Genomic DNA, 19,572 nt, shown 5'->3' on the forward strand with positions numbered 1-19,572 from the left:
TCCCTCCTCCGTGGTTACAACGCATGGATCCACATGGATCCTCAGGATTTTTGCATTGGGCTACTCCTAAATCACTGTCAGATCACATGTCTGTGGCCACAGCATGAACCACAAAAATCATATATCCACTATTTCGTTTAGAGTATTTTTTTTCTTGTTTTCCTCCTCTAAAAACTACGTGCGTGTTATGGTCTGGTGCGTGTTATAGAGCGAAAAATACGGTAACTGATTTATAGATGGGCAACATTATGCACCCTAAAACGACACAATGACACCGATATTTCTTCAAACAGTGAGAGCTAATTTAGAATGCCTATTGCTTCACAATTATTCATTCAGAGTTTGGCTATTGTTATGCAGCCAAGCTACAGTTACTTACATTTTGCAACCCTTTCCAATAGGACTGACTGCAAACTGACTTTGTGCAATGAGATACAATAGTGCTAATAAACCGGCAACAGCCCCCATTCCCAAAGGTGCCATTGGCATTGAGATGACATAGCCAGCTGTTAGATGCAACACAATTTAGCGGAGAGAGGGTGGGAAGAAAGATAGAGCTGGAGTGGCACCTTCCACTCCCATACCTTGTCGCTGTCTTTTCCAACCACCACAAAACCAGCTATATCAACAAAACCCTGCATAGTTAATTATGTTACGATATGGATGCAAATGTTATACAGCAGCACAAGACAGATTTGCCAAGGACAGGATTCTGCTACAATTTTGTTGGGAAAAGTGACTATGTGCGCTTTACAGATACATGAACCTTTAGATTTGGGGGATACTCTCTCTATTGTGTATTTTCCAGCACTAGTTTTTCGATAAACCAATTACTTATGCAGTAAAATATGATATTTGCGCACTAAACCCACAGCAACTTGAGCTCTGCATAGGCTGTCTCTCCAATCTCATGATTCCCTTGGCTCCTCGCCTTTGTGAGTAACGTGCTGGAGGCTTCTTCAGAATAGGATCTGCTGCCTCAGAACACAATTACTCTTTCCACAGCTTCCAAGATGCTACCTGACAAAGTACTCTTCCAGCTTTAGTTCATCCAGGAAGAAGGTATTTTAGATGTATCGGGCTGACGAAGCATAGTTTCTTCTGAGACACGAGTCCTTGGCAAGATAAAGAGAGTGTTTTCAATGCAACGGAATTGGTGGAAAGCAAAAAGACTTAGCCAAGGGCTGATGACACTGCTCAAACCACTTGTTTTGTTTTGCCACCTCCCTGCTCAGCCAGACTGTAGCATCCAGACAATTCAGCAGGAAGCACCTGCTTCTGTTTGTGGCCAGTGTGTTCTAAGTTCATGCTGCATAATACTGTACCTGCCAGTTAGGCCAACTGCTCTTTTCTTGTACTTCGATTCTGATTCCAATTCTGTGGATGTCAGTGTGAAATATTAGCTATATACGAAGGCAGGGAAAGAACCTAGACAAACGTGTGGCTTCTTCTCTTCACCTGGCCCCCAGTCAACCTCCTATTATGCAGTTAGCATCTCCTGTTCACATTGGCTTGATCTGCTCCCACTGTGATGTTTCCTTGGTTCTTCCTGGTTTGCTCAGGATGGTTTGAAAGTGGTTGAACTGCTGCGGGCCCCTCCAGAATTCATCAGTCAAAAATGCGATGGGCTTGTGTGTAGGGGAGTGTTGAAGAGGACAGAGTAATAAATACAGGCACTGTGGTACTGCCATCTGCTAACAAAGCAGCCACCTTCATCAGAAATCCCACCTGGAAAGAGAGCAAGGGACAGGATGAACACCAAGAAGGTGGCTGGGTCTTGTGTTAACAGGCATGGAAAGTGGATGCAGTAATTTTCAGCAAATTAGGAATCTAACAAGGCCATGCTGTCAAATGTATTTAACAACCTTAAAATCCAAATATCCCATAAAAAGAACATTTATACTTGTATGACAAAGGACTTTTGGATACTCAGCTTGGGGTTTTTTCTAGGATGTGACACACTTTTCACTGAATGCATTGCAGCCCAGCCCATCTATGTTTATGCAGAAGAAAGAGCCATGTTATTCAAGTAAGTATGCATCCAACTGTGGCCTTAGTTCAACTGTCTCTCTGACAATTCATAAACATTACAAATCCACTACTGCTGCCACACCTAAAAAGCATTGCATAGTAAAGCTTATCATGTCTAACAATAGCTGCTTAGTTTACAGTGCTGTGAAAAAGGCTTAAGGCTAACCATGGACCACCAAATAGAGGAATTGCTCAGTTTTGAGTTGTTTTGTTTTAAATAACTTCTCTCTCAAGGTGACCACTCTGCTGAATAACCACAAGAGTTCAGACTGGCTGCAAGCTTGCTTTGGAGTTAGCCTGTCAACAGCTCAGTGTTTTGAGGAAAAAGCAATCACTTTATGGGGCCCCAATCCGCTGCTTCATCCTCTGCTTCAGGGTCATAATAACTGCACTGTACAGGGCTGCCAATAAGGGGGCACAGATGTATCAGGTCCCATGCAAGCAGTGCTCCCAGACTCTTAGCTTCTAAAAGTCAATCAGACATTTCTGAAGAAAGTTAGAGCACAAAACTTGGAGGTAGCTCTAATGCTTTGGCACTTGGCAGGTGCTACCGTTGCTAAAGGTGCTTGATCAATTTATCACTGTTGCTAAGCAATCAGAGGAAGAACTGTTGACCACTCCCATCTGGGACTCAGGAGGGACCCCTCCCAGAGCAGCAGATAAAGCAGGAGAAGCTGAATACCGGTACATAAGAATGACCTGCTGGATTAGGCCAATGACCCAACTAGACCAGCATATTGTTCTCACAGCAGGCAACCAGATGCCTGTGGGAAACTAGGGATAACATGAGCACAAGAGCTCATGAATGGTGCAGAACACTGGGGTATGTTTGCTTAAGTACCTTCCTTGCATCCACATTATTTCATTCACTCCCCAAGTGTGCTGCCTTTACAAAGTAAAACACAACTGACTGGGCTTGGTGTGTTTGGCTTGCAAGTAACTCCTCTGAATTGCCATGTCCCCCATGCAGCCCCTGTTGTCATCACTGGGCTGTTATTTAGTAATAAACAGCAACTATAAAACAAAAATAAGAAATGAAAAATGAATCTGCAGATACAACCACGAAATAATCAAACACCTTGTAACTGCTGCAAGATAATATTCCTATTTACTGTACTTTGACATAATAATATGTTATCGAGGTTGGCAAAATGTGTTTTGCTGAGACTTGTGACTCTGACATATTTGTTCCTTGTTGTATATCTATATCTTGCTTTTCCTTCCAGGAGTTCAAGGATTAACAATCAATCCCTCTTCCCAGGCAACTCTGAGAATTGTAGGTCTGTGAGGGGGAAAGGGGCCGCCTAACAGCTCTTAGCACCCTTAACTACAACTCCCAGGATTCTTTGGGGAAAAGCAGGGCTGTTTAAAGTGCTTTAAATGTACAGTCCAGGTATGGCCTGAGGGTGCATTCTGGCCTGTGATGTCTGCGTCCGAAAGGGATCTGCACATAGGTTGAAAGCCACTTTGATGGGGCCTATATGAGTCATTGTCTAATGTCACAATACACTCTGCCATCTGCTGTGGTCTTATCAAACTCTTAGAAGGAAAACTCATGTGTTCTTTAAACCACTCTCTGTTTTGATGGTTATAATATCCCCACTGAAGACGATGATCACATTGGGCTTGGCAACACCAACAGCCTCCCGGGTGGCTAAGCCCACACCCAAGTTCTTTGATGTAATAATCACATTTCTCACTAGAATCCAGCTTCCAAGTTCCCAGAACAGGCCACACATTACGTGGGATTGAGCATGTCTCCTGAGGAACCTCTTAAAAATCTGACTAGTTGCCACAAAGAGAATGCCAACTGTTTTAGTTGTCCTGGTCTTGTCTGCTCGGGGGCGTTCAGCTTGTGTTTCTTGAGTAACAGCCCCACATGCCACATGACAACCTTCTCTGGAAATGGAGATCTTTGGAAAATCTCTGTGTGTGAGAGCATGCATGTCAGAGAAAAGAGATTTTATTTTTTTAAAAATGTGCAGGATTAAGGCATAAGGGTCACGTGCAATGAGATTTTTAAACTTCTAACATAGACTCCCATGCTTTATTTTAAAAACAGTTTAGAACGACGCAGATAAAACGGAATTTTAATTAATAGCAATTATTAATGAATTAATCTCCTTCCTCACACACCTCAAGGCGATGTACAAATTGCAATAAAAACAGTTTAGGACAACACAGAAAATAGCAGCAGATAAAAAACAAAGCTAAGTAAACTCACATGGCAGAAGCCTAGGTTGCATCCACACTAAACAGTTAAAGCACATTTATACTGCTTTAACAGTCCTGGCTCTCCCACCACCCCAAATCCTGGGAGCTGTAGGTTATACCCCACAGAGCTACAATTCCTAGAACCCTTAAAAACTACAGTTTCTATAGATATATAGGGGGGAGCCATGACCTTTATATGTGCTTTAAAGGCATAGTGTAGATGCGACCTTCACCTGGGTAACAAATAAGTTGGTGCAGAAGTGAATTCTTACCACAATCCAGTTGGGAAGGAAGGCGAGGCACAGACATCTGCTATTTTTTAAATTAAAAAATCCCATTGTACTTGCTCAAGTCCTAGAGTCAGGGGAGAAACTAGGCTTTCTTTCACCCCAAAGACTTGGTTCGGCACCTCCCCCCCAGGTCCGTTTGCGTACACATGCACACCCCTCTTTCATATTCAGCTCCTGAGGGTTTCTTTGACATGCCTGTTATAGCAGGGGGAACTTCCAGAGGCTTCACTTTAACTCACTATGGCTTACCCTTGGCCCCAGTGAGTCTTACTTCTGAGTAGAGCATGCCTAGGCATTGTACTAGTCACCAGGGCTTACTTCTGAATTCAGTGATCCTTACTTATGAATAAAGGTAAAGGGACCCCTGACCATTAGGTCCAGTCATGGCCGACTCTGGGGTTGCGACGCTCATCTCACTTTATTGGCCAAGGGAGCCGGCGTACAGCTTCCGGGTCATGTGGCCAGCATGACTAAGCCGCTTCTGGCGAACCAGAGCAGCGCACGGAAACACCGTTTACCTTCCCGCCAGAGTGGTACATATTTATCTACTTGCACTTTGATGTGCTTTCGAACTGCTAGGTTGGCAGGAGCAGGGACTGAGCAACAGGAGCTCACCCTGTCGCAGGGATTCGAACCGCCAACCTTCCAATCAGCAAGTCCTAGGCTCTGTGGTTTAACCCACAGCGCCACCCGTGTCCCTTACTTATGAGTAAATATGCATAAATGTTATCACTGCAAATCCTTCCCCAGTAATATAAGGAATTATCTCACTTCCCTTTCCACAGCACAAGGTTATTTATTTCTCTGTCTGGTTTCAGTTCTCAGTGTCTAATTTCCCTCTTCCCCACCCCACTGCCCAGAGCACATCTAAAGTTGATCTTAGGTTCCTGGCCCTTATGCCTTAAGCCTGCACTTAAGCAAACAAAAATATTGCCACCAAATATACCTTAGTTTCTCCATCCAGACTAAGGGCTGTATCCAGCTAAGTCAAATTAAGAGTAAACCTACTGAAACCAATGGATGTGACTGATTTTAGTCCACTGATTTCAATGGGTGTACTCTTGAGAATGGCTTAGTTAGAGGAACCCTAAGGCATTTAACGGTTAAGTGCTGTTTTTATTAAGCATTAGTTTTCTGTAAAGCATTTATTTTTATTTTTAGGCAAGAAAGATGGGAGGAGTCTAAAAGGATACAGATTTACAGAAAAGGCAAATTTGCACCCTCAGCTACAATCCACAGAAACACTGTATGTGCTCTCATCTACAAGGCACAATGGAAAACTTGCCCCACTTATCTCCTCAAATCCTCCCTTTCCCTGGAGATAAGGGCTCCAATCTGCTCAAATAAACAATAGTTTCACTTTTTCCTCCTGAAAGGTTAAAGTTTACTTTCTGGATAACAAAAGGCAAACCAGCTATTCAAGGCCTTGGTATTTGCTATTTTTGATCTCAAGTCCTTAAATGGGAAGGTTTTTATGGTGAGCTTTAAAAAGAAACACAGCAAGTTAAATGCATTTTAATTAGGGGTGCAACCTTTAATGGATGATTGAATGTAATCTGTCAGCGAAAGTTTTAGTCGCGAATTAAAATTTTTCTTCTGCCCTGACCAATTGGTGAGGTTGGCAAGGAGGAAAATCTTTGGGTCAGGGGAATCTTGAGGGGCCTGTCACTGCAAAGCCCATAGAAATGCATCCTCAACCCCCCTCATTGCTGCAAAATTGGCTGAATGTGGTGGGTTGGAGGCTACTTAAGTCCTATTGAAATCAAGGGGGCAAATTAAACTTCACTGATTTCAATGGGATTTAAGGGCAATTTATCTTTAGGTAGATCAGGGACTTTTCCTTTGGGGTTATGGGGTGTTTCAAGATGGCGGTTTACCACAGACTCAGTGCTGCTCATGCATATAAGGTTTTTGCAGTGTCCACCCTTAAAAATGTCATCCCATTCCCCCCTCCCCTTTTAATCTGGATTTATGTATTCTGCAATTTTTTTTTTAATTTATCAGATTTTCTGCAGAAACTGTTAATCCATATGAAATGGGAAAATAATACAGGACAGAATTTTGAAGAGGACAACATTGTGTGGACACTGCAAAACCTGTGTGCATGTGCAGCTTCAAGTTCTAATAACTTGTCATGTGAATTCTCCCAGATTACTGTTTAGTTCCAACAGTATGCTCACACATGCAAAGTCTGCTTCCAACAATGAGTGAAATACCTCCGTCAATCAGTTTGCCCGTAAAGAAAAAAAGAGTCAGTGTGGTGTTAAGGGTTAAGAGTGTTGGGACTATGACCTGGAAGACCGAACTCCCACTGAGCACTGAAGCTCACTGGGGGACCTTGGGCCAGTCACTGTCTCTCAGCCTAACCTGCCTCACAGGGTTGTTGTGAAGGTGAAATGGGGAGCTGGAGAACCACGTGCAGCTCCTTGAAGGAAAAGGTGGTATATAAAATGAAACAAACGCACCTCAGAAACATTTATGACAGTAGGAACAATGGAGGTTGCGATTCTGTGGCCCAAGAACCTGAGAGTTCCATCACCAAAAACAACCCACAGCCAGGGAGAAGATTATTACACTGGCAAACATGCAGTGAAAACTATATATATATTGATCTGTACAGATATTTAGAATACTGGTATGTTCTTAGTTTATTGATGGTGTCTATTTATTATTTTAATGTTTTAATTGTGTTTACTAATAATCTAACTTCGCACTATCCATACCAGTAAGCTGGAGCCAACAGCAGGCACTTCTGGGAGAAAACATCTACAGCTAAACCATAACTTGAAGAATTATTCTTCCCCCCATTCCCTGGTATTGACACTCACCTAGAGGATCAATCTTTGGGTCTCTGCTTTGCCCTCTTCCTCTTGCTGCGTCCCTTGGGTCTCCTCCTCCTTCAGGAGGGAAGAAGGAAGGAAACAGAAGAGATGGTGGGAAATGAGACACCAATAATAATAACTTTATTATTTATACCCCGCCCATCTGGGTCACCCCAACCCCTCTCCACTATGGAGAGTAACCAACGTCCAGAAACCTTGCTAATTCTACTTACCTCCCTGACTTCACAGCATCTCGCCGAGGCCTAAGGAGAAGAGAGTTAGACTGTCACGTTCAGAGTATGGGGCTGCAACGTTCATAGATATTAAGAGATCCAATGTGATGGGAATAGTAAAAAAACTCACAGATGGGCTTGCCCCCTAAATGTGATGATTTCCTCTTTATAAGGAACAGAGTCATTCAGAGCTTCTAGACTCATGTTCTGCTACCTGGCATGGTTCATAGTGGCCAAGGATCCCAACCCCACCTCACACACCCCACTGTCTATCACTGAACCAGGCCCCATGCTTTTGCTCACACAAGGCCCAGTCTCCCTTCTTAGACCACCAAACGCAGGTGAGATCCCGTTAACAGTCTCATAAGCAACATTATTCAGTCGCACCCACTGAAAAGGTCTGTTGGGACAGAATTTCAAATATGTTATTGGATGTTGAGGGGGAGAATGGTAGGTAGAAATAAAGGAGAGCATCAAGTGGCTTTCAGTCTCTCTACAGAGAGCCCTTCAGGAAGCAGGCACTGCAGGCAAAAATGCACCCTCCCTTACAGCACATGTTGTACACCAACAGGATTAGACGAGGCTAAGAGGAGTTAGGAATGTTCTCAGCATCACTGCACATCAGCCCCCCCCCCCCACGTTGCCAGTCTGAGACCACCTATTTTGGGCATTTCAGAGGCCAGTGTATTCAGAGGCAATACACTGATTAAGCTAGGGAATAATTATCTTGGAAAGGTAGTTTTTGTTTTGTCTCTGCTTGTCAGAGCAAGGACACTAGCTGGAAGTGAAGGTTTGTATGATGCTGTGTGTATTCGTGCTGCAAGCAACAGGGGCTGTTTCTTTGTTCATTTTGGTAAAATGAGGATCCTATAAAGGCCCCGAAGGCCACAAATGGACAGCTGAGTTGGAACAGCTGCTACTTCTGTCACATTTTGTCACTTGGTTGGGTTGCTGGCTCATTAAGCATCAGGCATGTAGGGCACCCCCAGGGCTGTGTATCTGCTGCAATTTCACTGGTGTCTAGAAAGCATGTAGAATATGACACTGAATGTTGAACTTGGCTTCATAAGAATTTTAGCTTCCTTTCTGTATTTTTTTTTAAGTTTCTAGTCCTTATGACTGTGAAGATATGGTTGAAAGAATATGACCAATGTCTGCTGAATTCTTCATGATTGGGGGTGACCTCGACTGTTCCTGCTCCTCCCAGTGACAAGTAAAACCATAATTAAATTGTGCAAAATGCAAACATTTGTGAAAAAAAGTATGAGCAATGATATACAATGGCATTGACCACAGGATCCAGCTTTTTCTGACACAGACTGTAAATTGTTGGGAACAACATTTCATTGCTATGCTTTTTAACACAGATAACATACAGATTGTCAGGTTCCCCCCCCCCATTGTGTGCTGGCTAGGACAGCCATGCCTTTAGTCTGGTCAGCTTAAGGCATGGCAGACTTGAGGAGATTCAGTTACTCCAGCAGCCTTGCCTTTATGTAGCCAACAAATCAAAAAAAATTCTAGTCAATCAGAGTGAGAATTGTGTGTGGAGTTCCTGGAGCACAGCAAATGGTGGAAGAACAACTGTTTCCTGCTGAGGAGGGCTTGGTGTCAACAATCTAACCCCTGGGGGAAAGCTGGAATTTGATCTAAATGTGCAGAAGGGACGCTCCACGCCTGAGGTGTCAAGGAACATGCTGAAAGCGACTGTCCTGCTTCTTCATTTTGGGGCTGGGAGGAGGTGTAGTGGACTTAACTGTAAATAATAATAGTTCCCTCGCACTGCCCCCACCGGCCCAAATACATCCCATTGTGGCTCACCATGACAAGAAATGAGAACACCTGCCCCAGTTAGGCTTAGGTTACATTAACAGGCTGCCTGAGGCACCACCAGTCCAAGCCCCCTCACCTTTTTTAAAATATTTCTGCTGGCTCCCTTGGCTACTGTTTTTTGAAGGCTAAAATTAGAGGGAGTCAAATAGAGGGGCTTGTGGATTTCATTAAAGGGTCTCCCTACCCCACATCATTCCCTTTCCTTCCAGGGATTACTTGACTCCTGTGAGGCACTGGATACCCAGGACAGCCAGAGTGCTGGACCAGGACCTGGGAGACCAGGGTTCAAATCCCCGCTCAGCCAAGAAGCTCATGGGGTGACCTTGGGCCAGTCACCATCTCTTAGCCTAACCTACCTCACAGGGCTGTTGTGAAGGTGAAATGGGGAGGAGGAGAACCATGTACACCACTTTGAGCTCCTTAAAAGAAAAGGTGGTATATAAATGTAATTTTTTAAAACAGAAAAATGCCATCATGAAGACACATACCTGCATACACACTTCCTATGCTCCACAAAGGACAGCTCCACATAGGGCGCTTGTTCTTCTGAATTCACCTTCAGGAGCTGTAAGGGTGAAACCTATGTAACTCTCAGAGCATTTGGGACTTAAGAGAATGGGCAAGTAAGAGGCAGCATGATAGAAATTTATATAATTATGCCCAGCATGGAGAAAGTGCATAGAGAAAGGATGTCCACTGGAAGATGTGGACACCCAACAAAGAGAAATGTTGGAAGATTCAGGGCAGGCCAAAGAAAGCACTTCTTCACACAGCATATAGTTAAACTATGGAACTCACTGCCACAGGAAGCAGTGATGGGCCGCCATCTTGGATGGCTTTAAAAGAGGATTGGGCAAATCCATGGAGGAGAGGGGCTATTGATGACTACCAACTATGATGGCTATGTTCTACCTTCACTGTCAGAGGCATCGTGTCTCTGAATACCAGTTGCTAGGAATCACAGGAATCCATTGAGCTTCAGTTTCCCAGCTTTCACAGAAGATGTAAAGCAAAGAAGTGCTGACCACTACGGGGAAGGGCTGTAGCTCAGCGGTAAAAGCACCAGCTTTTAACGCAGAAGGTCCCAGGTTCAATCCCCAGCATGTCCAGGTAGAAATGGGACAGCGCCCTGTCTGAAATCCTGGGGAGCTGCTGCCAGTCAAAGTAGGCCAGTGTTTCCCAAACTTGGGTCTCTAGCTGTTTTGGGGCTACAATTCCCACCATCGCTGACCACTGGTCCTGCTAGCTAGGGATGATGGGAAATGGAGTCCAAAAACAGCTAAAGAACCAAGTTTGGGAAACATTGTTATAGACCAGGGTAGTCAACCTTTTTATGCCTACCACCCACTAACGCATCTTTCTTGCATTACTGCCACCAGTGCTTGAAGGAAGGAGGATTCAGCTTGTGCCGTAGAACCCCCTACCACCCACCTAGAATCCTGAAACGTCCACTAGTGGGCGGTAGGGACCAGGCTGACAACCCCTGGTGTAGACAATAATGAGGTAGATGGGCCAATGGCCTAACTTGGTATAAGGCCGCTTTCTATATTCCTAACAATTGCATGGAGAGACAGCTGGGAACAAAGCACCACAAAGCCCAACCTCTTTACCTGCATGGTGACGTTGGCTACCTCCGTCGGGACGCACTGGAGCCTCTCGTCTCCGCAGCACCCGCTGCAGCGCTGCAAGAAGACGCAGGAAGGGCTGAACACATGCTCTACTTCACTGGGGTACTCGGATACCACATCAACGAGCTTCTCCAAGGGCTGGCAGGAGCTGCGGTTCCAAACGTCATGAAAGGAGACAACTGAAGAAGATACAAAAGATTTGGGGCAACAGGTTCAGAGCATGGACAACGGGAGACACGGCTGCTTCAGGTAACTGATGGGCAGCAAGAATGTAGGAAGGTGCCTTGTATCAGATTCATCTGCCTTTGCCAACCTGGTTCTCCCCAGTTGTTTTGGACTACAACTCCCATCAGCCCCAGTCGCCATTGGCTGTGCTATCTGGGGCTGATAGGCAACATAGTCCACAACATCTGGAGGGCACCAGGTTGGTGAAGGCTACAAGGCCCCACCTGTAAGGTAAAGGTAAAGGGACCCCTGACCATTAGGTCCAGTCGTGGCCAACTCTGGGGTTGCGGCGCTCATCTCGCTTTATTGGCCGAGGGAGCCGGTGTACAGCTTCCGGGTCATGTGGCCAGCATGACTAAGCCGCTTCTGGTGAACCAGAGCAGCACACGGAAACGCCGTTTACCTTCCCGCCAGAGCAGTACCTATTTATCTACTTGCACTCTGACGTGCTTTCGAACTGCTAGGTTGGCAGGAGCAGGGACCGAGGAACAGGAGCTCACCCCGTCGCAGGGATTCGAACCGCCGACCTGATCAGCAAGTCCTAGGCTCTGTGGTTTAACCCACAGCGCCACTCGTGTCCCACCTGTACTAACCATTAAAAACAGTATTGTGCCGCTTTAAATAGCTAGGGCTTCCCCCAAAGAATCCTGGGAACTGTGGCTTGTTAAGAGTGTGGAAGGTCGTTAGGAGAAGGAGAACCCCATTCCCCTCACAAGGCCAACAATTCCCAGAGTCCCCTGGGAAGAGGGTTTGCCAATTAAGCTACTCTGGGAATTGTAGCTGTGTGAGGGGAACAGGGGTCTCCTAAAAACTCCTAACTGCTCCTTTACCACCATTTCCAGAGTAAGGCAGGCTGCAGGGCAAGGACATCCCATGTTGCCCAACCATCTGTAACTTAAAGGCAAGCCTTTCGAAAAGCATCTTTCCTAAGAGTGTTATTAATCCCACTGGCAGAAACTTCTAGATTCAGCGGTTTTGCAGAAAACATCTCAGTTTCTCAGCCAGAACTTTGACATCTCCTTGCCAGGAAAATGGTGTGTTTGGAAGTCACAGGGAAGTCTGATTTATCCAGCAGAGTCTCCGACTTAAGTAAGTGCTGATTATAACACCATTTCAGGAGCCTGGCGGAAGCTTCCAGCCTCCCATCCTTTCTTTCAAGAAGCGAGACTGGAAATGCTTGGCTTTAGATCAGAAGGAAGTCAGAACATCACAGGCCTTTAATTTCAACTATAATATGGTCACATGGGGAAAGGACATAAATCCAGAACCGCAATCTTACCCATCTCCTTCACAATGTATCACAGATGTTGAAAACTGTGTGAAGCTGTTGTAAGATTGGGAGAGGGTAAATGCAACCCAAAAAGTCTCCACATGTTCTTTAATGGTGTGTGGAAAAGTTGCAAGGCACATCTTCTGTTAGGAAAACTGTTAAGTAAATGGCTCAGGAAGGCGAGGAGGTGGTTGAATAATACTTGCCGCCGCCACCATCTCTGTCCAGACAAAGGGCAGGGGGAGCTAGTTGCCTCTGTCTGACTGCAATATTTGAGTGAGACACAGACAAAGAGGGAGACAGCTGAAATCTCGGCTCTACAAGCTGCTCAGATCTGACTGGGGACGGAGCAGTGAGAGTGGATGTTTTCGTGCTGTGTGCCTCCACCTAGGCTCAACCTGTATATCCGAAAATAAACTCCTATGTTGCAAAGCACCATAAGCCTCCAGTGACTACCTTCCAATGAAAACCAAACCTAGGCAAGCACTGCACCTCTGGAATTTCTCTGTGCTCAGCGAGGTGGGGAGAGTGTTAGATTACCACCACCACCGCTGCTGATGCTACTAATACTACTGTATTTACTTATATAGCCTCATCGGTATGCACGAGGAGCACAAAAGGTCAAGGTCCCTGCCCCAAGGGGCTCACAATCTAAAATTTGACACAAGTGAAAAGACAGAGGAAGGGAAGACAGGGGGAATCAGGGAAAGAATGTGTAATTATTCAATTTGCATACGCTTAGGCTTCATTATAGGCTAAAGGCCAAATTAGATGTGCCATTAAATGTGTCTTTGCTTTTAATGCATAGGCATAAAAAATGCTAATAATTATCATGATGGAGGAGACTTAACCCTTTCATCTCCTACTGCAGTCCTGAGGAAAATCTCTCTTTCTCCTCTGAAAGTTGTCGCTGCATCGGGCGGAAATCCTGCACTGAGCCCAACAGAGGATTTCCTTCCAGTGCAAATGCCAGCTTCAGAGGGTGGAGTTTCCTAAGCAGAGGAAAGGGTTAATCTCCCACCCAGCCCACCTGCTGTGATCCCAATAATTATCAGCTCTCCCCCATCCCCCAGCAGCTTCTATTTGCATTTTTTATTTTAAAAAAATCTGCACATTAAATACAAAGACACATTTAATATCATGGCTAATTTGGCTATTAGAAGTCTCACTGATAGCATGCAGAAAATTCGTTTCATCTCTGAACCAATGAACAACTGCCTGGTGTGCCAAAACAAAGACAATGACATAATAGAGCCTTCAAGTCTCTTCCATTCACATGTGTCTTCTTGGAGGCCCTTTTGACATCATAAAAGAGGGACAAGCTTCACACTCACCTGCCGCTTCAGTGGTGCTGTTCTGAAGAAGCACATCTTGCCTCTAGGGAGAGAAAGGGGAGGGGAAAGTAATTTTTCCCAGGCATTCCCAACACCCTGCAATGAAATCTCTAGCAATTCAGCGTGGATCATTTCTGTAAAGCACAGAAGACAGTGGGATGATTCTCATGTGCTCAAACCTGTTTAAAGGTCGCATTTTATTTTCTAAAATAAGATCCATTGATTAAGATGTTGCAAGGGAGGTTTTTGGTCAAAAGGCACATTGTCCCCATGCTGCAGTCCAGGGCTCAAGAGTACAGAAAATTCCTTCCTTCCTCCTTTTGTAACTGTGCAATCCTGTACATATTGATAAGCGAGCAGTGCATGGCAGCCTTGGTTAATGTATGTGTCACCTGTTATATTTATTATGATTTCTTCAGCACTGGGTATTACAAAGTAACAGGAAGTCAGGTCCCTGCCCTGAGGAATTTACAATCCAGAGTTTGACACAGCAGGGTCAACAGAGTGATGGGAAGAAGAAGCCCCCGCCACTGTGACCGGTTCAACTCAGACGCTCCCAATCACTTATCAGCTGGAATCAGTTCTATATGCTTGAATCCAGGGTATACCAGAGCCCAAAACATTTATTCAGCAAATTACTGGATTTAAATAACATCTTTCTTCCTATAATGGCTATGAAGATGGTTCACAATACAAATATATTATTGCTTCAGTGTTAAAATCAGCTGCACAGTCTTTACTTTGCCACCCTCACCAATGTATTGTAAAATCAGACCCAGACATGGAAGATGTAAAATAATCAAGAAGGGAATAAATATATTGCTGTTTTTTCATCCTTGTATTTTTTTAAGCTGATTTGATTTGTCTGTATTTTTATCATTCTTTATATTTTCTTTTTATCCTGAGAATTTCTTTACAGAGGTGGTGTAGAAATTTTAGTAAAGAACTATTTCTGCTAGGTTGGCCAGTGAAATGGATGTGTCTTGAATTATTTCATGAATAACTTGTTCAACTAACTTTGCCTGGATCCAACCCAATAACAGTATGCCTCTAAGCATGCACAAAGTGCTTTTCCTACACCAATCAACTTGCATGTATATGAGATTAGAGAGAGAAGCTGCAAGTGAGAGAATGTGACTTGAAGCCAAGCATTAGTCAGCTCCTCTCATTTCAAAATGAAGTCCTTTTCCAATCTGCTATGATTAATCTACTGATGATGTCATGTCTCTTGCAAGCCCCTTGGGTTACTGAGTTACAGAAGTGCTCTCCTTGTTCAGTGGGTCTACTCTGAGTTTGGCTACCACTGGATATCACCCAGAAACCGCAATTCTATTTCAAGCCAGTAGATATCAGTCTAGCAGTGCACAACTTCCCTCTCCAGAAAATTTAACGTTTTTACTACAAAGGGTGAGGCAAGTAAATATTTGAGGTGGTCAGATAAATGGAATCGTAGACTTGGAAGGGACCTCAAGGCTCATCTAGTCCAACGATTTGCACTAAAGAAGAGTCTTGGGTCAGAAATTATTGACGTTTGCTCCTCTCAGAGTCTAGTGCCCACCTGAGCATGCTCAAGGTCAGCATGCTGGGGGAAGTGGGCAGATTCTTTCCAGGTCTTCTGCTCTTGACGGCAATCCATCTTAATCAAGGGGCTTTTCTGCTTGTTTGTGCCAGAATATAGGGACTGCTTGGCATTGGGGCAATCCAGTGGTCCAGGAGGCAGGTAGGAAGTCTACTCAACCTGCATTCCATTCCAGTTAAGAACTTCAGAAAGCCCTTAAGGTGCTTTCAGCCTGGGTGCCCTTGACTTCCATGAGCGTATCTGCACGGCTTGGTGCCAGTCTTCTGAAATGTCTATCTGGGTGTAGCAACTTGACACAGGAGAGATAAGCAATATACCATGGTGGATGCAGTATCCTTGCAAGGACACGCAGATTCTCAGAAATGGCTTTGACAATGCTTCACATGCACACTTTGATGCTCTGTGCTAATCTGGTTCTAGACTCACCCACTCACTGACAGAACTCTGGGGGATTGTTGCTGTTTTCAGGTGGGATTGAAACACATACCAGCAAATTTGGGTCGTGCAATTAATAGTTGATTGGGAGCCATGCACAAGAAATCCACTTCCCCAAATGATTGGGGAAATGAACTAGAAAGTGTGCAATAATCTAACCTCCCCACAAACAAATCAGAAGTAATGTTCATTAAATAGCCAACGTAATCTAGTCTCCCTGCAAACAAATCAAGACAAAAACTCAATATACAGGCTGACTGAAAGCACCTTCAGTTTCACACAAAAGAAAGGGTAGGAACGGATGAGAAAGAGTATATTGGCTGCAAGAACAGGATAATTAAAATGTGTTTTTTTAAAACAAAACTAAAAAACAACACATACCGGTAGCATTTCCCCCTAACTGAAGCCACACACTTAGGCAATTTACCAGGTCAATCAATCATTCCTGAATCTGGGCTATGCTTTCTGCCCCACCAGATCAAGGATTCCTCTAAGCCTGGTAAACTCCCCACCACCACCTCAGTGCCAAGGTGCTTCCTGGGACTCCAGGAGACGGTAGCAGTGCCTATGAGCATCTGCAGAGTTCCTTCTTTCCCCACACTACTAAATAATTATAACACACCTGAGATTTGGAGATTTTAAAAACTTCCAGATCATAAGAGATCTTTCCCCCGTAGAGTACTTCCAGTTTTAAAATAAAGCCCTAAACACCGTGAAGTGTAAATTTCAAGAGTGTAAACTTGTGCCTGGGTTCACGTCTTTTTTCCCCCGACGCTCAAGCTCTGCACCTCGCGGGGCGCGCCGAGTTCAGCCACTGAACAACCACAGTCGTTTTCTACGTACCTGGGATCGGGACAAGGCTTCCGGAACAGAGGGCGTGCTAATTCCAGGGTTGCAGCCCGGTTCGTCGCATTTTAAGTCACGGGACGGCACGAACAGTAATCGGCTGCCGCCCCAAACCCACTCTGACACCCCTCTGCCAGCTCCTCGGGGGGTGAGGAGGGAAGGGGCGGCCCCACCCCAGCCTCACCTGCCAGGGGCCAGGACAGAGGGGCTTCTGCGGAGCTCACCTGCGCGCCCACCACCCGCAGGGCGAGAGCCACCAGGAAGCCTCCGAAGAGCTGCATCGCGGGCGCCGGCTCCCTCCGCTTCTCTCGCGCGCCGGTCTCAAGTGCCGATTTGGAGCGGGAAGCGATGCCGCCTCGATTCCTACTGCACATTGGTCAGCATAGCCGGCGGTGGGGCGGCGAGCCGCCGCGTCGCGCCTGCAGGATCCCTGGCTGGCTGGCTGGGCGCGTGTGGTTCCTTCCCAGAGGAGCCTGGCGGGCGCCAGCGGGGGAAGCACTTCTGCGGGGAAAGCAGGCGCTCTTTTTCCCGGGCGCCAAGTGGAGCTGGAGAGGGAACGAACAGCAGAGGGACCGGCTCCCGGGCGACTCCGCTCCGCCGCGGGCTGCTCTGCGGAGCGAGGCTCTCTCGGCAGCACCTCCTGCTGCCCCGGGGCCACGTGAAGCGGGCGGCTGGCCGGCTCCTCCCCGCCCCCTCGGGCGCCCGCCCCCGCTCCCTGCATCCCCGCGGACCCCGGGAGGGCGCTTCCGGGCGCTGGCTTTGCCGGCAGGGCTGCCGGGTGGGCCAGCGTGGGGCGGGAAGGCCCTGCGTGACCTCCGACGGGAAGGCCCTTCCGAACCTCCCAGCGCGCAGGGTCGTCGAGGGCACCTCGAGGAGCGAGCGCGGGCTCCTGGCGGCGACAAGCGGTGCCCATCCGCCGCCCGAGCGACGGGCGGGTCTCTGGGCGCAGCTAGGCACGTCTGCTGCTCTTGCCTGACCTTTTCGCCTTACAGCCCCGACGTCGTGCAAAAGTGACAGGCGGGGAAGGAGGTCGTGGAGTTGCGGGGGGGGGGGAGTTCACACGTTATCTCGGATCGTTTATGTTTATGGGGCAGAAGGATGCTGCCAGCCATGACGCACATGCACCCAGCTTTGTGTATGGGTGCAGTTCCCATAGCCAGGCTGTCTTGTGCCCTAGGCAAAGCTAATTACTTGCACCCAGTCCCAGCCACCCCCGACTGCTAACTTCAGTTTTCATAAACAGACAAAATTCTTCAAAATATTAAAGGTATCAGAAATGTATAAGATATGTATAACAAAAACTAACCTGTATAAAATTGGACACCCCCCCACCAGGTCAGTCTTGATGCCGCTGAGGGTCACTTTACACCTTGGGAAGCCACCTGACCTTATTATAAATGGAAATCTCACTATTGTGGTCACATGCTAGGAAGCTGCAGCTATTTGGGGCTTCCAGTGTGTGGACAAGCAGCTAAAACCTCAATAACGTTTTTATAGAGCTCTCACCCAAACCAACAAGACTGTCTGGTGCCAGGGGTTAGATTATCCATTAGCCGCCATAAGAGGGTGTTCAAACAAGTGCATTCAGATTGCAGTCACACATAATATTACATCCACTTTGGCCATGAGTTTAGTAATATGTCTTAGACCAGTGAGAGATGTTCAGTGAACACAAATAATCCTTTGCCCTGGGTCTTTTGTGGTGAGCCCTGGATCTCTTGCCCTCCCTCCCTTTTAAACTTTGTTCAAGTTTTTAACTTTTTGAAACTTTTACAACTTCAAACTTTATTTAAAATTTCCTGGGCGTCTATACCTATAAATCAGCATGTACACATTTTATGCCATTCTATGTAAAGAACTGTGCTCCAGTCCTTTAAGTATCTGACAACTACAGACTTGTAGGGGTGGAGGACCGGGGGGGGGGGGCAGACCAACAGCCCATTTAGTCCAGCATCCTGTTCTCACAGCAACTGACCAGGAAGCCTACACAGGGGACAGACTTTGGTCTTTCAGATTTCAGCAGTGCCCTGTGAGAGGTCAAAATTCTGTACCCCCCACTTTCCGTTCTGCTCAATTCACTATGTCATAGTTACGACACTCTACAGCGCTCCTTAGGCTCCCTAGGTCCAGCAGTGGCGTAGCATGAGAGGACCACAGGGGTGGTTGCCCCTGGCCCAAAATTGCTAAGGGGTGCAAAATTTCAACCCCCAGTGCTGCTCTTCTGTTGCTGGGCTCAACTGGAAACAGCTTCTCCATGTAAACCAGGAAGTGACCTCTCCAGACAACAGAACGATGATTCTTCTGGTGCGGCGGAACTGGTTGCACTACCGTAAATCCGCCTCCAGCCTGCAAGCTGGACCTGAGCGCAGCAGCACTCTGCCCACCTGTGATTCCCGGCAATTGATACAGTGGCGTAGCGTGGGTTGTCAGCACCCGGGGCAAGGCAAGTAATTTGCGCCCCCTAACCCGTGGATTTGCGCCCCCTAACCCATGGATTTGCCCTAACCCCAGATGTTGCGCCCGGTGCGGCCCGCACCCCCTGCACCCCCCACGCTACGCCACTGAATTGGTATTCAGAGGCACAAGGCCTCTGCCAGTGCAGGTAGAGCATAGCCATTGTGGCAGGTAGCCTTTGATAGCCTCATCCTCCATGAAGTTGGTGGCCCTCATTGCCTCCAGTGGGAGTGTATGCACCACATGAGGAAGTGCTTTTCTTTTACACATGTCTCCCTACCCTCCATTCAGCCAAGCAAGAGCCCAAGGACACACTGCAGCCAGGCAGAAACACTCAGGGGGCTGTGCTGGGATGGGGTGTGGCCTGGGGGTATTCCT

At 46.5% G+C, this 19,572-nt stretch overlaps 1 protein-coding gene across 1 annotated transcript; it reads right to left on the reverse strand.

Annotated features, from left to right (window-relative positions):
• Positions 1-221: 221 nt before the first annotated feature.
• PGF (placental growth factor) lies at positions 222-17,776 on the reverse strand. The gene is made up of 7 exons (XM_083621250.1): positions 16,965-17,776; positions 13,881-13,923; positions 11,034-11,230; positions 9,912-9,988; positions 7,591-7,620; positions 7,364-7,432; positions 222-1,728 (listed from the first exon to the last, which is right to left on the reverse strand). Exons 1-6 carry the CDS (start codon positions 17,112-17,114, stop codon positions 7,372-7,374), a joined length of 558 nt encoding a protein of 185 aa, XP_083477376.1. The 5' UTR covers positions 17,115-17,776; the 3' UTR covers positions 222-1,728; positions 7,364-7,371.
• Between the last annotated feature and the right edge of the window lie 1,796 nt (positions 17,777-19,572).

This window comes from Podarcis filfolensis (assembly GCF_964270895.1).
Source record: "Podarcis filfolensis genome assembly, chromosome: 1".
NCBI lineage: Eukaryota > Metazoa > Chordata > Lepidosauria > Squamata > Lacertidae > Podarcis > Podarcis filfolensis.